This window comes from Portunus trituberculatus, chromosome 15 (genome assembly GCF_017591435.1).
Source record: "Portunus trituberculatus isolate SZX2019 chromosome 15, ASM1759143v1, whole genome shotgun sequence".
NCBI lineage: Eukaryota > Metazoa > Arthropoda > Malacostraca > Decapoda > Portunidae > Portunus > Portunus trituberculatus.
The window spans coordinates 673,789-692,630 of NC_059269.1; the positions used below are offsets into that span (position 1 = coordinate 673,789).

At 39.6% G+C, this 18,842-nt stretch overlaps 1 protein-coding gene across 2 annotated transcripts in view; it reads left to right on the plus strand.

The window, feature by feature from the left end:
- The window catches only part of LOC123504004 (glycerate kinase-like), a 31,223-nt gene extending 15,228 nt beyond the window's left edge, over positions 1-15,995 (plus strand). The window contains exons 1-4 of one of the 2 annotated variants that reach the window (XM_045254203.1): positions 10,153-10,210; positions 10,329-11,604; positions 14,196-14,320; positions 15,645-15,995. In XM_045254203.1, the coding sequence (XP_045110138.1) occupies positions 10,381-11,604; positions 14,196-14,320; positions 15,645-15,816 (1,521 nt within the window). In that variant the 5' untranslated portion in view covers positions 10,153-10,210; positions 10,329-10,380 and the 3' untranslated portion in view covers positions 15,817-15,995. Of the gene's footprint in view, positions 1-10,152; positions 10,211-10,328; positions 11,605-14,195; positions 14,321-15,644 lie in introns of those variants that run through there. The other variant, XM_045254202.1, reaches the window with a different exon arrangement.
- Positions 15,996-18,842: the final 2,847 nt, after the last annotated feature.

Genomic DNA, 18,842 nt, shown 5'->3' on the forward strand with positions numbered 1-18,842 from the left:
CATGTTTGAGACTGTGAAGGCTCATCCCACCTTTAATTATAGTAAAGGGTGTGTGTACAGTCAGGATCTTTATGAATTTCCTGAAGGAAATACTGGCTATGTGTCCTAACTCAGTCCAGAAGGTGACCAAGATGAGGAATTCTACCAACATGGTCCTTCTCACCTTCTTTGGTTCCACCCTCCCAGACCGTGTTCATATCGGTCCTATCAATCTTAGGGTGAAGCGTTTTATTTCTCACCCTTCAGTGTTTCTCATGCTATGGGTACGGTCATGGCAAAAGCTCCTGTAAGGAAGCTACTCGATGTGGTAATTGCTCTGCACTAGATTCACACTCTGAGGAGCATTGCAATGCTGCTGCTTACTGTTTCCATTGCCGTGATGCTCACCAAGTACATTCCAGGCAATGTCCTAAGTATTGCCTGGAGCAGGACATTTTACAGCTTGCTAACTCTCAGCTCATCAGCCTTGGTAGTGCCTACCGCGAACTCCTGTACTGCCAGAAGGACGGTACTGGTGCGAAATCCTATGCTTCTTTGGCCGCTCACTCTTCACCTGAGTCTGCCGGACCGAAGACAACAACTTCTGCTACCTCTCGCTCTGTTGGGGCGGGTGGTCCTGTTTATTTGGCCAATAGGTTTGCCCTTTTGTCTGATGACCCGGTTGAGTTATCTCTAAGAAGTGACGAGAATAATACGGACTTGACCAAAGTCACTCATGTAGTGGATGTCCATTTGCCCCCTGTATTGCCTAAGCCTTTGAAGGGCCTGACCAAATGGCACCGCGGCTCTGCGGAGTCAATAGATTTAGCTCAGCCTAAGCAATCTGAGGTTTTTCCCGGTGCACATGATTGTGAGTCCTCTAGGGACCGCTCTGCAATGGTAGCTCCAGTAGTTTCTGTCCAGCCTTCTGTGATGCCCTCCGTCTCAGATTGGGCTTTTTGTGATGAGGACGGTCTTAGCATGGACACGTCCGATGATATTGTCACAGCCGTCCCTCATGGACCCGCTGTATCAAAAAGTGCAATCCAGCCTGACCCTCGTCTTCCAATGACCAGTAGGAGTGATGATGGTTTGCATCACTCACCGGTAGGCCGAAAGGCTGCGGTCCAACGACCCGGTACATCTCAACTCCCGGTGTCTTCTCGTCGGTTGATTATTTCTAGTCAGGTGAGTCACAGGCAGCCCCTTCAAAAGGCTCACCCGTCCACTGCACCTAAATAGTCATCTTCAAGCTTTTACAATGGAACTGTAGAGGCCTTCGCGCCTTGTGGGGAAAACTCCGTGTTTTACTGTCGGAGTTCTCTCCAGCCTGTGTAGCTCTACAAGAGACTATGCTAGGTGATAGTCCTCCTGGTTATCGTGCCCTTTTTAGCACTCCTTTCCCTGAACAGGGCCACCACGTTGGCACAGTTATCCTAGTCCATCAAGACATACCTGTTGTCCCCTTGCAGATCAACTCTCCCCTTCAGGTGGTTGCTGTTAAGATTTTTATGGGACGATCCTACACTATTTGCAGTTTATATTTCCCTCCTCGGGTTCCTGTCTCCAGGGGAGAGCTTGACGGCCTGGTGCGTCAGTTGACTCCGCCTTTCCTCTTGTTGGGAGATTTTAACAGCCATCACATATTGTGGGATGAAGGTGCTAGTAATCCTTTTGGGGTTTTAATCGGTTCTTATATTGAGGATGAGGGACTGGAGGTTTTAAATTCTGGGGACGTTACACATTTCCATAGTCCTACTGGGACTTTTATAGCTATTGATCTATCTCTGTGTACATCTAATTCTTTCCTTGATTTTAATTGGCGGGTCCTACCGGATTTACACGGTAGTGACCACTTTCCGATTTTATTACAATCTGTGAACTCTGAGCCACAGTCCTGGCCCCCACGCTGGGTTTTAGACAAGGCAGATTGGCCTCGATTCACAAATCTTAGCTCTTTTATCCGTCCGTTGGCTGACTTTTCTACTTGTGCTGAGGCAGTTGATTATTTTACTGATTTTTTACATTCCGCAGTGCTTCAGACAATCCCTAGGACGTCCGGTTGCTTTACTAAGCGTCCCGTTCCTTGGTGGAACGCAGCATGCACAAACGCTGTGAAAGCGAAACGGGCAGCTTTCTCTCGTCTCCAGCGACATCGTGGGGACCCGCAGTGCCTGGAAGCTTTTCGACGCTGCTGAGCTCGGGCCCGCCACGTTTTGAAAGAGACACAAAGAGCCTCTTGGAAAGCTTATGTATCTTCCATTAATGCCCGCACCCCTCTTACAGATGTCTTTAACAAAGTCTGCTGAATTGCTGGAAAGTATTCTCCTCCTTCCCCACCAGTTTTGTTGTCTGCTGGGCGAACGGTGGCAGACCCTAAGACTGTCACCGACCTCATCGTGGAGCACTTTGACAGTGTTTCCCGGAAGGATCCTGCAGCCCCAGGCGCATGTCACCGCCAGAGAATGGAATCTCTCGGCATAAATTTTTCTTCCACTGGAGGAGAGTCCTATAATGTCCCCTTCTCTGCCTCCGAGTTGCGGACTGCTTTGTCCCAGTGTCACAACTCTTCTCCTGGCCCAGATGATATTCCTTATGCCTTCTTGTGCCACATGTCTGACAGTGCTTTTAACTTTTTATTAAATCTTTATAATATGATTTGGCATACTGGTGACTTTCCAACTTCTTGGGCTGTCGCAGTGGTTCTCCCATTTCCAAAGCCTGGGAAAGATAATCTTCAGGCTACGAACTACCGTCCTATATTGTTGACATCCTGCATTTGTAAAGTGTTAGAAAAGATGGTAAATGTTAGACTCGTGTGGTACTTGGAGAGGGGGAAGTACAGGCAACCCCCGTTTAACGAAGGTTCACACAACGAAATTTCGCTACAACGAAGGTTTCATTTTACTACCATATGCTCATTTAACGAACACCAAACTCGCTTTAACGAAGTTTTATCCAGGTAATTTTTTCCAAATTTGAAAGCCCCACCATATCACGCAAGCTGACAGGCTTTTGAATACACCAGGAGCTGCTGGTACTAAGGCCTGCCTCAGGAAAAATCCTGGGACACCTATAGAATAAAGATCAAGATCAAGATCAAGCCTCTCGTGGACAACACGCACAACACTCACTCCCCAGTCAAAACATAACAGCATCAGCAGCAGCTTGTCTTCCCTAGCTCAACTTACCACCAAAACGCCCTGCAATTGGCCAATTGTTCGTAAGAAGATCAGGAAGTCTCTTACTCTCCAAGTGAAGCTAGATATTATTCACAGACACGAGAGAAGCAAGAAAACTATAGCAGTGCTGGCCACCATCTTGACTCCATATTATACTGTCTCTATTTTTAAGTCAGCAGACTTTATGAAGAAGGCTGGTGAGACCGTATCTTCCTTGCAAGCTAAAAGAACCACCTGAACTCGTGACTCTACAATGGATAAAATGGAAAGCCTTGTGGAAATGTGGTACATAAGTTTTGTATGCAGTACAATGATGCGCACTTTGTTTACATTCCACAGGTTGCCGGATAGTGTCTTTCCCGTTTAACTCTTCCTCCCTTCATAAAGTTAAGATCATCAACATTATAAAGTTACGTACATACATACATTAGTGTACATTATAATGACAAATTAAACTACCTAAATGTTTAACTTCATAATTTTTACTTTCATTAAACCTTTTACTGTACTATGATGCACTCTCGCTTTGCTTACTCTCAATGGAAGTTCAAATCAGGGGTTAAACTTGTTATAATCGGTTCGCTTAACGAAGTGTTTTTTAGGAACGTAACCCCTTCGTTAAACGGGGGTTGCCTGTACTTGTCATCGGTACAGTACGGCTTCCGAAAGATGAGGTCTACTACTGATGCTCTTTTATCCTTAAAGTCTTCTATTTGTGAGGCCTTCACTAATCACCACCATCAAGTAACAGTGTTTTTTGACCTGGAGAAGGCCTACGACATGGCTTGGTGTCATGGCATTTTACAGTCTTTGTTTAATTTTGGCCTTCGTGGCCACCTTCCTATTTTTATTCAGCAGTCTTTATCCAGACGTCTTTTACGGGTTCGATTTGAGAGTGTTCTCTTCGAGGCTACTGTTCTAAATGATGGTGTCCCACAGGGAAGTATTCTTAGTGTTACACTATTCGCAGTCGCCATTAATGGTGTGATAGATACTCTTCTAGATGGCATTCACAGCTCCTTATATGTTGATGATTTATGTATTTCATTTGCTGCTGCTAGGATGTCTCTGATTGAGCGCAAGCTCCAACTGGCGATCAATAGGGTGTTCAGTTTGGCCAACATGAACGGTTTTCAATTTTCCACCTCGAAGACCGTAGTCATGCATTTTTGTTGCAACCATGGTGTCCATCCAGACCCTGATTTATACCTCACCAATAGACGCCTCTCATGCATGTTGGCGACTCGATATCTTGGCCTTTTATTTGACAACCGTCTCACTTGAGTTCCCCATTTCCATTCTCTTAAGGCATCTTGTCGGCAGGCATTATCCCTTCTTCGGGTTTTAAGTCGCACCTCTTGGGGTGTGGACAGGGACACATTGCTGCTTCTTCACCGTACACTTATACTTCCCAAGCCGGAATACAGCTGTGAGATCTACTCATCCGCAACAGATGCACGACTATGCACGCTTGACTCCGTGCATCATGCTGGGGTCCGCTTGGCTACGGGTGCATTTCGGACATCTCCAATACCTAGCCTTCTAGTGGATGCTGGTTTCTGGCCGCTTGACCTCCGGCGCCAGTCTTCGATGCTCCGATGTTGGTTTCACACCCACCGTATTCCTGATTCTGTCCCTTGTCTGTTAATATTGCGGGACTCACGTTCGCAGGCGTATGTCACTAGACCTAGTCTACCTAAACCTTTTGGCCATCGAGTCGCGAATCTCATGGCAGAATTATCTATCGACCCCACTCCTGTGTACTCTTTCCGGCTCCCACGAGTTGGTTATTGGCAGGTTTCTGTTATCTCATTATGCCCTCCTGCCATGGATGGCAAGAAGGATTTTCTGCCAGCTCTGTCCCACACACGGTTTTTAGAACACTTTTTTTATCCATTCTGATGATATCCCCGGTTTTACTGATGGTTCCAAATCCGACGCAGGCGTTGGGTTTAGTGTGGTTTTTCCCTGTTTTTATCGGTGTGGCAGCCTTCCTTCAGTGGCGTCCATTTTTACTGCGGAGCTGTCTGCCATAGTCCTAGCTTTACAGATCATTTTTACTCTTCCTGTTTCGTCTTTTACAATTTTTAGTGACTGTCGCAGTGCTCTTACTGCTCTCTCTTGCACTGTCTCCCTTAACCCTTTGGTTTTATCAGCCCTGGAGTGGCTATATCTTCTTACCAAACGAGGATATTGTGTTGGGTTCTGTTGGGGCCCTGGTCACGTAGGTGTTCCCGGGAATGAACACGCAGATTGCCTTGCTAAAGAGGCAGCAAGTCGCGCTCCATCTCCTGCCCCTGTTCCGTTTGGAGACCTATTTCATTTTATTCGCGTGGCGATTGCAGCAATTTGGCAGAGGAGATGGCTAACAGGGGTCACAACCTCGAAAATGGGAGAGATCACTACTTCCACTATCCCTCACTGGACATACACCCATGTCCGGGATCCCCGTGCACAGACTTTATTGGCCCGTCTGCGCATAGGTCACACGTCCCTTACACAAAGGTACCTGTTGACCAGGGACCCAAAACCTTATTGTGATGACTGCTTGGTGCTGCTCGCCATGCGGCACCTTCTGGTAGAGTGCCCTAGTTTAATCGAGTTATGACACCGCTACCTCTACCGGTGTCGCGGTAACGATAACGGTGTCTACTATCTCTCAAAGGTGCTTGGTCCAGCATGTCTGGCCCCAGGCCATGACGTGTACAAATACCTGGGAGAAGCTGGGCTTCTCCCCAATGTGTGAATTTTATTTAATTTTATTATATGTATTTTTAATGTTTTATTTAACTATTGTAATTTTAGATTTTTGAGTTACCTTTTTTCTTATTGTTTTTAATTGTTTTTAATTTTTTATCAATATTGTCTTAATTAATATATTGTAGAGGCTCTACATGACCTTTGTAGTTGCGGCGCCTAAAATTAAAACAATCCATCCATCCATCCATTTCTCTTGCACCCTCTCTGAGTTTTCCATCTCCTCCCAGTTAACGTTTTTAAAATAGTTCTTGAGGATCTCAATATTAGCCTTTCTGTAGTTTAATCAGTCTCCTTTGTATGATTCGTCTCTATCTTCCTTTCCCTCTTCTATATCCATTTCTAATATTACATGGTCACTCTTTCCCAATGGGCACTTATGTCTTATATCATCGTTCATTTATATACCCTTTGTAAAAACCAGGTCCAATTTTGCCGGCTCATCATTTCCTATGAATCTTGTGTTTTCCTTTACTCTTTGGTCCATCATATTATCTATCATTAGGTTCATCAATCTATCTCCCCAGGATTCCTCCCGAATACCACTGTGTGTGTGTGTGTGTGTGTGTGTGTGTGTGTGTGTGTGTGTGTGTGTGTGTGTACTTACCTATTTACCTATTTGTGTATTACAGGGCCCGAGCTAAGCTCTCTATGTCCTGTCTCCTTGTCCATTCCTGTCATATCTCTCTTTCATCTGATTGACACACACCACATCAACGACATCACTGCTCAGTTTATTCCACTTATTAATGCTACGATGCGGGAAACTGTATTTTCTCACGTCATTTAGACAGATGTCTTTTATTAGCTTTTTTCCATGTCCTTGGACATGATTACTTGTGGTCACCTTTATCAACTCTCTGTCCAGTATGTCAATCTTGTTCACCAATTTATACATAGTTATCATGTCTCCTCTTGTTCTTCTCTCTTCTAATGTGGTCAGCCCCAGCTTCCTCAGTCTTTCCTCATAGTCTAACTCCCTGAGTCCTGGTACCATCCTTGTTGCCAGCCTCTGTACCCTTTCTACCTTCTTCACATTTTTTCTTCATATGCAGTGACCAGACACAAGCTGCATATTCTAACTGGGGTCTTATTAAGGTCCATAATATCTTCATCATTCCTTCATCTAGGTAGTGGAACGCAAGGCCAATATTTTGAAGGATGTTATATGTTTTCCAAAAAATCTTGTTAATGTGTTTCTCTGGTGACAAGGTGTTTTGCACAGTTACTCCTAAGTCTTTCTCCTCATTGGTCTCTTTAATTTTCTCATCACCCAGCCTGTAATCCCTGTTTGGTCTGTATCTACTTCTTCCCATGGGTCTTGTCTATATTAAATTCCATCTGCCACTCCTTACTCCACTCATATATTTTATCAAGATCTTCCTGTAACTTGTTACAATCTTCCACATTCTTTACTCTCCTCATAATTTTAGTATCGTCCGCAAACATGTTCATGTAACTGTCAATTCCTACTGGCATATCATTAACATAAATCAAAAACATGATGGGACCAAGCACTGACCCTTGTGGAACTCCACTGGTTACCTTCTTCCACTCGGACTTCCTTCCTCTCACCACTGTTCTCATTTCTCTTCCCATTAAGTAATTTTCCATCCATTTTGCTAGTTTATCATTTACTCCTCCAATCTTCTTTAGTTTCCACATCAGTCTATTGTGTGGTACTTTATCAAAGGCCTTTCTCAAGTCCAGGTAGATAGCATCCACCCATCCCTCTCTATGTTGTAGTATGTCAGTCACTCTTGAATAAAAACATAATAAATTGGATACGCACGATCTTCCTTTTCTGAAACCAAACTGTCTTTCACTCAGAATGTTTTCACTTTCTAGATACTCACTCCACTTAGCTTTAATTACTTCTTCACATACCTTGCACAATATACTAGTCAACGATACTGGTCTATAATTTAGCGGTTCCATTCTACTACCATTCTTATATATAGGCACAATGTCAGCTCTTTTCCACTCTTTCGGGACTAATCCTGTTCATATGGAGGTTTCCACAATATCAAATACGGGTTCAACAATTGATCCTTACATTCATTTAGCAACCTCCCAGATATGCCATCAGGCCCCATTGATTTATTAATATCCAGATTGCTTATAATTTTCCTTACATCTTCCTTAGTAACCATGATGTCCTGCATTTGCTTTATTTCCGTAGGCCTTCCTCCCATAAAATGCTCCTCCTTTGTAAACACTTTGCAAAAGTTGTCGTTCAAAATTTCAGCTATATCTCCAGCATCCTCATATACTTCTTCCCATTTTTACCTTTTCTATTGCCTCCCTTATATTTAGTTTTCCATTTATGAATTTGTAAAACATTTTGGGTCACTATCACAGTTTACCACCACCCTCTGTTCATATTCCTTCTGTGCTGTTCTCCTTACTTCAACATATCTATTCCTTGCTGTTTTGTAAACTTCTCTTGATAATACATCACTGTTTTTCTTAAGTTTCTTCCATGCCTTTTCTTTGTTCTTTTTTGCTTCTTCACAATTTCTATTAAACCACCGTTTATTATTTAAAGTCCTCTTTCTGTAATATGGCACAAACTTTTTTACAGCAGAGTTATACAAATCCATAAATTTATCGTACTTCAATTGCATATTCCTTTCCTGGTATACCACGGACCAGTCAATTTCATTAAAGAACTCCCTTATATGGTTATAATTTGCCCTAATATAATTTAATTTTTCCTCCCTGCGTTCCACAATCTTATTCATGCTTAATTCCGTATCCAGCTCAAAGCTTCGCTTCTTCCCAAGGCACATTTATGTTCAATTTCCTCTTTTAGAGAGATGCTCCTGGTAAATACCAAATCCAACCTTGCTGCAATATCTTGTTCCCTGCACCTTGTTGGTGATCTCACCCACTGTGTCATCAAGTTATTTGTTGCTACCTTTAACAATTCCTCTGCCCACCCACCACCGTTCACCACTTCATAGTCTTCCCACAATATTTCTTTACAATTAAAGTCTCCAACTATCATCACTCTATCCTTTCTGATGAGTTCTTGCTTCATTCTGTCTAAAGTATTTCTCATCACCATTTGGTACTGTTCATATTCCCAAGCATTGGTTTTGGGTGGTATGTATATTGTTATAATATTAATGTCCCTCTTGCCATCTGTTATAAACATACTTATCACTTCCTCATTTCTCTTACTATAGTTCACCTCCTTCACTATCATATCTTTCTTAATAAGAACCATTATACCACCACCTCCTTTATTTTTTCTATCATTTCTCCATACTTTGTAGTGTTTTGCATCAAACCAGTCTAGCTTTATTTTGGGCCTTAGCTTTGTTTCCACTACGCACATTATGTCCGGTTCGTTATTTCTTAGGTAATCCATACATTCTAGCCTCTTAGACAGAAATCCATCTATATTCATGTAAGTCACTTGTATTCCATTCCTAGTCTCTTTCTTCCATGTAATGTCTATTCCGCCTGTTTTATCCACCACTTCTCTAGCCTCCCATTTCTCATCCTCCAAAAAAACTTGGTCTTTTCCTCCTCTGTTCTTTCGTCATTCCTCTCTTTCACTTCAGTTACAAGCTCTTTCATTTTCATTCGCTCATCCTGTGACATATTTCTTCTTATGTAAATTGTTTTGGTTTTCTCAGAGTCCTTAAGTTTTCACTTTCTCCCTAAAGGACCTTTGTACCTCCTGATGTTCATGTTCACTTCTTTCATCCTGGCATCAATTAGATTAAGGCATTCCTCCATCCTCAAGTCCCCTTCGGATATTTTCATCTCCATTTCTAGGAGTTTAGCCTTCATCTCTTCACATTGTTTCCTTAGTTGTTGGTTTTCCTTCTCCATCTCTACTTTTTCCTTCAATAGCTCTTTATTCGCTATCATTAACAAATAGATCTCTTTTTTGAACGAATCATTCTTGGCTATGATATAACTCTATCCAGTTTTTCTTCTATGGACAAAATGCTTAGGAACTTACTTTCCAGTGCCTGGATTCTTGCATCCATATTTAATTTCTCCAGTCCTCTTGGAGTAGTTACAAAACCTTCAAAATCCTTGGGTTGTCTAGGAGTAGCCACCATGTTTGTTATCGTCAGCTGATTACAGCCAAAACAATCACCGCCCACACTCTCCTCTCAGGGACCACTCTCCGTATCCCTCACTTTCAACACTATGCGACAGTAGGACATCAACAGGACACTAACTCAGAGGTACCCGGGCCCTGTAACACCATAGGTATTTTCACTTCTTCCCGTCCGCAGCCGGAGACGAGCCGTCCTCTGTCAGCGACAGTGAGTGTGTTTGTGTGTGTGTGTGTATACTTGTATTCTCATCTTTATTTCCATAAATGTAATTTATTGAAACTGGTATTGTCATCTAATGTTATCTTTTGACTTTCCTGGTTTTCAGACTTGGTATATAGAAAGAAGAAGAAGAAAAGAAAACAGTTGAGTTTCCCATAATGCAAAAAGCTATGGCCATTCATTTCCATGACAATATCTCCAAAATATGGAGAGTCTTCATGACTGGAGTAGATTCTGTTCATCCCAAAGAAATAGTGAGAAATGTTGTTAAAAGAGATGGTGAAAAGCTTGTTATTGGTAATGCCAAATATGACTTGAAGAATAATGTTTATGTAATTGGCTTTGGAAAAGCTGTTATTGAAATGATTAGTCCTATTGAAAATGCTTTGAAAGTATCTAATACTGGATCTCATTTACAAAAGGGAATTTTTAGTGTTCCTGTTGGAATAAAGGACAAATTTTATCTTCATTCCTCATTATACTCAAGTAATGTAATAGAATGTTTAGAGGGTGCAATGAACAACATTCCTGATGAAGCTGCCTTTACTGCTTCAAAAAGGATAGTATCTTTGGTGCAAAGTCTTACAGAACAAGATCTCCTCATTGTGTTGATATCAGGTGGAGGCTCTGCTCTCCTTCCATACCCTGCTCCTCCTCTCACACTGTGTGAGAAATCTGCCATTATTAAAACTTTAAGTCGTGGTGGTGCAAACATCTTTGAGCTTAACACTGTAAGAAAGGCTCTATCAGTCACTAAAGGGGGAGGCATTGCACACATGACAAAGGCAAAAGTTGCTTCCCTAATACTATCTGATGTTATTGGCAATCCTCTTGATATAATAGCCAGTGGCCCCACAGTGGTAAATAGAGATCCTCCTGAAGCTGCCATTAAGGTCTTGCAAAAATATAGCATACAAATTACAGATAAAATTTATCAGTCTCTTCAAGTTGGAACAGCACCAAAAAAAGAATTCTCCCATGTCAGCAACAATGTCATTGGCAGCAATGAAACTGCTTTATCTGCAATTGAAACTTCCCTGAATTATAATGGAGACATACCTTCTAAAGCATTGATATTATCATCATCACTAAATGGTGAGGCTGCTGAGGTAGGAGCTAAGATAGCATCTCTGGCAGCAGTGCTCACAAATATGATTGAAGGTGAGCAGAAGGCTGACCTGCTTTGTGAAGAAATACTTCAGGAATTATGCATAGATATAAATAAAAAGAGCATCATCAAGGACACTGTAGCCAAATGTCAGCAACTAAGATGCCCTCTGTGGCTTATATTTGGAGGAGAGACAACTGTTACTGTCACTGGAACTGGCCAAGGAGGAAGGAATCAAGAAATGGTCTTGTCATTTAGCATCAACATCGAGAAGGTAAAGTTGTAGAAATAATAAGGCTTGTGCATATTGGGTTTTCCACAGTAGTGACATTTGCTGATAGATCTGAAACTGTTTAGAAGTCAAAATAATCAGAATCTTTTAAAAATAAACTATACTGCAGTGTTTCCCTTACAAAGATATAAGGCAGAGAAACAGGAAGCCATTATGGTGGACTCACGAGATAGGTAGACAGATCAGAGAGAAGAAGAGGGCATATAGAGAGTTGCAGAAAAGTGGGGAAGATGTAGATTTGATTAGGTACAGACAGGTCAGGGATGATTTGAATAAGGTTATAAAAAAAAGTAAAAGGCAGGCAGAGATAAAACTAGCTAAAGCTGGGAGTAAAGATCCCAAAAAAATTATATAGTTATTACAAGGTCAGTGATAAAAGAGATAATGATAGGATTGGACCACTCAGAAAAGATGGTGTAGTAGTGGATCAATATGAAGACGTAGTAGAATTATTGAATGAATAATTTTCTTCAGTATTTACTAGGGAAAGAATAGGAAATCCTGTTACAAACAGTGTGACGAGTAGTTTAAGAACTTTAGAAAATATTGATATAAAACCGGGAATTATTAGGAAATTTATTCTTGAACTAGATGATAGGAAAGCTAGTGGTCCTGATGAGCTACATACCAGAGTACTTAGGGAGGGTGTAGACAGTATTTCTGAAGCACTTAAGTTAATCTTTGAAAGATCACTTAGGTTTGCTGAGATACCTCAGGACTGGAAGTTAGCTAATGTTACTCCAATATTTAAAAAAGGTAGGAAGGATGATGCGAATAATTATAGACTGATCAGTTTAACTAGTATAGTATGTAAGATACTAGAGAAAATCATTAAGGGTAGTATTTGGGAGTATTTAAATGAGAATAGATTAATTAGAGATATCCAACATGGCTTTAGATCAGGGAGGTCCTGTCTTACAAATTTGCTCGATATCTTAGAATATATTACCAAGGAGTTAGATGATGGAAATAGCATAGATGTTATATATCTAGATTTTAGCAAGACGTTTGATGAGGTACCACATAGGAGGTTAGTGTACAAACTGAGACTACATGGGATAGGGGGTAGGTTAGTTGATTGGATTAGTGAATGGCTTTCTGATAGGAAACAGAGAATAGTATTAAATGGGGGAATGTCTGAGTGGAAGGAAGTGGTTAGTGGGGTACCCCAAGGATCAGTGCTAGGACCTCTTCTTTTCTTGGTGTACATTAACGATTTAGATATAGGAATTAGTAGCAAAGTATCAAAGTTTGCAGATGATACTAAGATAGCATGTGCAGTACAGGGTGAAAAGGGCAATTACAGAATACAACGAGACCTGGACAGGCAGACAGCATGGGCAGACAGGTGGCAGATGGAGTTTAATTCTAAAAAGTCAGGTTATGCATTTAGGTAAAGACAACACAAACTTTAGCTATGAGATGGAGGGATGTTGGCTAGAGGCAGTAGAGGAGGGAAAGGATTTAGGAGTAGTGATAGACAGGACTATGAAATTTTCAAAGCAATATTTAGAAGCAAGAAATAGGGCAAATAGGATCCTGGGTTTTATAAATAGAAATGTTAGTTATAAAAGTAAGGAAGTGGTGCATAGCTTATATAATTCCTGTTAGGCCCCATTTAGAGTATTGCATACAGGCCTGGTCACCCCATTATAGGCAGGATATCAACATGTTAGAAGCAATTCTGAGAAGAGCAACTAGGATGATTAAAGCGCCTGGAGTATAGAGATAGATTAAAGGAATTAAACATGTTTTCATTTGAGAGGAGATGTATAAGGGGATATGATAGAGTTATTTAAAATGTTCTCAGATACAAACTACATAGATGTGAAATCTTTCTTTACTTTAGAGGAGGGAAGTAGGACTAGAAATCATGGCAGGAAGATTAGAAAGCAAGGCTGCAGGTTAGATATAAGAAAATATTTTTTTAGTCATAGGGTGGTAGACTTCTGGAATGCATTGCCAGAGAGGGTTGTAAATAGCACTAGTTTGACAATGTTTAAAAACAGATTAGATAAGCACTTGAATTTATTAGATTTATAATTATGTATAGCACTGCATGATAGTTTTTATAAGAAATTTACTATAGCTAAACAAGACATGATCCCCATGTATGGGGATCACAGATTGTAGAGGAATTCACTGCAGGACTTAGCCCTGTTAATGGGCCAAATATTTAGAATTAGTATATAATGTATTGTGTACTTGTAAGTGTATCTTTAAGTACTGATGACGAGGTCGCTGTGCGACTGATACAGGATAACCTAGATGGGCCCTGGTGGCCCTTTGTTATCCTATTATTTATGTTATGTTATGTTACCTACTTTTGAAACCAAATTAGTGATCTCCAGTTGAAAATCTTGGGAAAGCTCTTTAATATGAAACATTAAATTAAAGTACAATTTAATTTATGATGGAGAGAAAAAAAACCTACATGACAAAGACAGTAATTTTTTTTTTCCATTTATTTATTTGATTATTCTTTTATTGTTTTGTCAAGATAAGGTAGCTTTATACTAATGTAAACATAAACAATAAATTGGTAATCTTATCATTCATGTTGTCTTTGACAGAAAATGAATGAATCATCCTTTAAAGGGGAAGTTCTTTTCATGTCTGGAGGAACAGATGGTATTGATGGTCCCACAGATGCTGCAGGGGCGCTCACTTATTGGTCATCACAATATGCTTCTACTCGGTAATTATGCTTTATATATATATATATATATATATATATATATATATATATATATATATATATATATATATATATATATATATATATATATATATATATATATATATATATATATATATATATATATATATATATATATATATATATATATATATATATATATTGTAATAATACTTTAGATAGTAAATTTCTTTCCAGGGATCTTTATGTAGCCTGGAAGCTCATTGCTAGTAACATATTTTCTCATAAAAAATAATAGAAATCCCATTAATCTGTTCCAAATCTTACAGAATCCCATTAACATATTCCATATCTCCAAAAAATACACATTACAGTGTAAAACAAATGCACCCAACCATCTTAAACCTTTTTTATGTATATAATTTTTTAACCATTTTGAGTTAAATGGGCTAAAAATAAGTAAATAGATAAATAACTGCATTTTTGGTGACCTGGGTGTGGAAGGTAAATCAATGCTGACTTCTTATGAGTTAAACATGATGAACAGAAACATGCCTACTTTGAAAGGTAGCACAAGTTTGACACCAACATAATTTCAGGCTGCTGTGCTATTTAGATGGTACTCATTTCCTGTGGGTGGGATGTTCAGCTGCTCTCATAGTATCATAACACATGCCAGAGAGGGTTGTAAATAACACTAGTTTGACAATGTTTAAAAACAGATTAGATAAGCACTTAAATTTATTAGATTTATAATTATGTATAGCGCTGCATGATAGTTTTTATAAGAAATTTACTATAGTTAAACAAGACATGATCCCCATGTATGGGGATCACAGATTGTAGAGGATTTCGCTGCAGGACTTAGCCCTGTTAATGGGCAAAATATTTAGAATTAGTATATAATGTATTGTGTACTTGTAAGTGTATCTTTAAGTACTGATGACATCCTGTCGACTGATACAGGATAACCTAGATGGGTCCTTGTGGCCCTTTGTTATCCTATTATTTATGTTATGTTATGTTATGCATCATTGTTCTTGAAGGCTCTCTTATCATTTCAGTGATGACAGTTTTTTCACCTGAATGTTTAAGGTTTTATTTGGAATTTCTTTCCTTTCCAGGATTCTTATAAATGAGATAGGGCTATTCTGTTACCTTTTTCAGATATTATTTTAAGACAAACAAATCTGCATCTGTGATTTTTTTTCCTATATTTTTGTGTGGGTTAATTATTACAGACACTTATCATTGCATCAAACTAGTATAGTAATGAACAGTTCTTTCAAAAGTCAAGATTTCTTCATCAAAAGCTAAATTAGGCAAATGAATGTGGATAACTCATAATGTCTTGCATCAACAGATCCCAAGTTTTGGAGGCAAGGGATCAAGACCTGATACCTGAGAAATTTCTTCAAGACAATGCTTCATATGACTACTTTTCTCAGCTAAGCTCAGGAAAGTATCACTTCAAGCCTGGTCACACTGGAACTAATGTCATGGACATCCAAATTCTTCTTATAAACCCCACTTAAAACGTTCCCTGCGATACAACCCACATCGGTGCTGCGATGTGACCCACCAGTGTGTCGCATCGCAACAGTTTTCACATGCATCACATTTTAATCTTACTATAAGTAGAAATTGGATTATATAGTAATACTGTAATAAACAGTATGTATAGAAGGGCATAATAAACACTGATAAATATGAAGCTTATTTTGTTTTTAGTGTTATAAAAAATTACATGAAAATAGTCTTCTTGTTTCCATATTTTCTTTCTAATACATGTGAAAAACTGTATTATCTTGCATTTTTTTCCTTCAGAAGAACATAAGACTTTTCTATAACAAATCATTGAAATAGATCTCACTGTTGGACTTTCCTTGACAAGCTTCAATGATTTTTTGTTGATTTTTTATATTTTTCCTGATACATATTTGGACAAATTGCAATAAAACCTGTCATTGGTGACCCTTTTGAATTGCATATATAAATAAACATAAGTAAAGAAACAAAACATAATGAATAAAAAAATATCTGCTATAGAAATTAACTAAAAATACTACATTATCTTGCATTTTTCCTTCAGAAGAACATAAAACTTTTCTATAACAAATAATCTAAACTGAGATATCACAATTAGACTTTCCTTGATAAGCTTCAATAATTTTCTTTATTGATGTTTTCATAATTTAATTATTTTCTTAATATCATCTTTATTATCTTATTTTATCTCTCCTGTTGAACTAAGTTGACCATAAAACTGTGTAGCAATCATTTTCTAATTATGCAAAACAAAGAGACAAAAATATATAAAACAAATTTAGGAAAGGAAAAATATAGTACAGTACAGAGACACACTGAATATCAACAAATAAAGTATGTCCACTGGTGGGTCGTATTGCAGAGAAGTCATAGATTTTTCACAGTATGCGATGCGACCCACCGGTGGGCAAACACTTTAAGGTTGCCAGTTTGTTTGGGTGTTCTCCCAGACACCCTCCTCTTCTCGCTTCGCTGGCTTGACCAACACTGATGTGACGACAATTTATATGTATCTCAGTGGAGGAGAGTTTGCTCTACTGCCAATTGCAGAGAATGTGTTAATGATAACATTGTTGCACAGGTAGTAGGTAAGGAAGTATATGTAATATAATGTTTTTCATATCTGTATTATGTGTGGGACTGTGTGTGTGTGTGTGGGTGTGTTTTACTGCATTTTTTTATGTCTCCTGTCCCATGCTTGTGGAAAATGGGCACAAAATATCTGGCATCTTTTCAGAATACCTGACATGACATGGGTTGGAAGCTCATTCAGCAAGCAGCAGCAAGAGGGAGAGGACCTACTAAAGTTGATACCCAGATACAATAAGGAGTAGACTAGGACAGATTAGTGGGGAGTGGCAGAGTACTGGCAATAATAAAACAAGTCTTGTGACTAGATCTAAGGGAGGCAGTAGAGAAGATGCTACAATCACTCACAAAACATTGATCACCTACCTTTCTGGACAGCCACGTGCTCTAGTAGCTCGGATCCACTCCAGCTCATTTGGGGGAGGGTTAGGAAAGAAAAGAAAGAAAACTTGAAACTGTGGGAGGCCCAAGGAACTGTGTGTGTGTGTGTATTTACCTAGTTGTAGTTTTACAGGGCCTGGGCTTTATGCTCATGTGGCCCCGTCTCCATATCTACACTTATCCAATTTTTTTTTTAAACTATGCACACTTGTTGCTGACACCACTTCTTCACTCAAACTGTTCCATGTCTCAACACATCTTTGCAGGAAACCATTTTTTTTAACATCTCTCAGACATCTTCCCTTCCTCAGTTTTTTACTATGCGATCTTGTGCTTCGAATGTGTGTGTGTGTGTCATTCACCTCGGTCGTCTGCTGGTCACCCCACAACACACACACCACACACCGGGAAAGCAAGGCCACAACGCCTCAAGTTACATCCCGTACTATTTATTGCTAGGTGAACAGGGGCCACACATTAAGAGGCTTGCCCATTTGCCTCGCCGCTTCCCGGGACTCAAACCCGGCCCTCTGGATTGTGAGTTGAGCATGTAACCACTACTGTGTGTGTGTGTGTGTATTTACCTAGTTGTATTTACCTAGTTGTAGTTTCACAGGGCCTGGGCTTTATGCTCGTGTGGTCCCGTCTCCATATCTACACTTATCCAATTTTCTTTAAAACTATGTACACTCTTTGCTGACACCACTTCCTCACTCAAACTGTTCCAAGTTTCAACACATCTTTGTGGGAAACTAAATTTTTTAACATCTCTCAGACAGTCCCTTCCTTAGTTCCTTACTATGCGATCTTGTGCTTTTAAAGTCATATTCTTCTCTCAGGATCAGTTTCTCATTATCCACTTGATCCATTCCGTTAATCAATTTATAAACTTGTATCAGATCCCCTCTCTCTCTTCTCTGCTCCAAGGTTGGTAGATCCATAGCCTTTAGTCTCTCCTCATATGTCATCCCTTTAAATTCTGGAACCATTCTTGTAGCCATTTTTGTAGTCTCTAATTTTCTTATGTGTTTCTTTTTATGTCCACACAACTCCTGCATATTCCAATCTAGGTCTTATTTTAGTACTTATCAATTTCTTCATCATTTCCTTGTCCATATAGTGAAATGCTACTCCAATATTCCTTAGCAAATTATACGTCTCTGAAAATTCTATCAATATGGCTTACCGGTTGATTATTTTCTTCCATTGTCACTCCCAAGTCCTTTTCCTTTTTACTTTTTCTAGTTCTACTCCATCTCCCATCTTATAGATTCCCACTGGTCGTCTTTCACTTTTTCCCATTTCCATGACATGGCTTTTGTCCACATTGAATTCCATCTCCCATTTTTTGCTCCATTTCCAGATCTTGTTTAAGTCTTCCTGTAGTATTTCACAATCCTCTTTTTGTTTAATGACTCTGCACAGTTTCGCATCGTCCAAAACAGATTTATGTAGCTGTTCACTCCCTCTGGCATGTCATTTATATATACGAGAAAAGTATTGGCGCCAATACTGACCCCTGTGGCACTCCGCTGTCTACTGT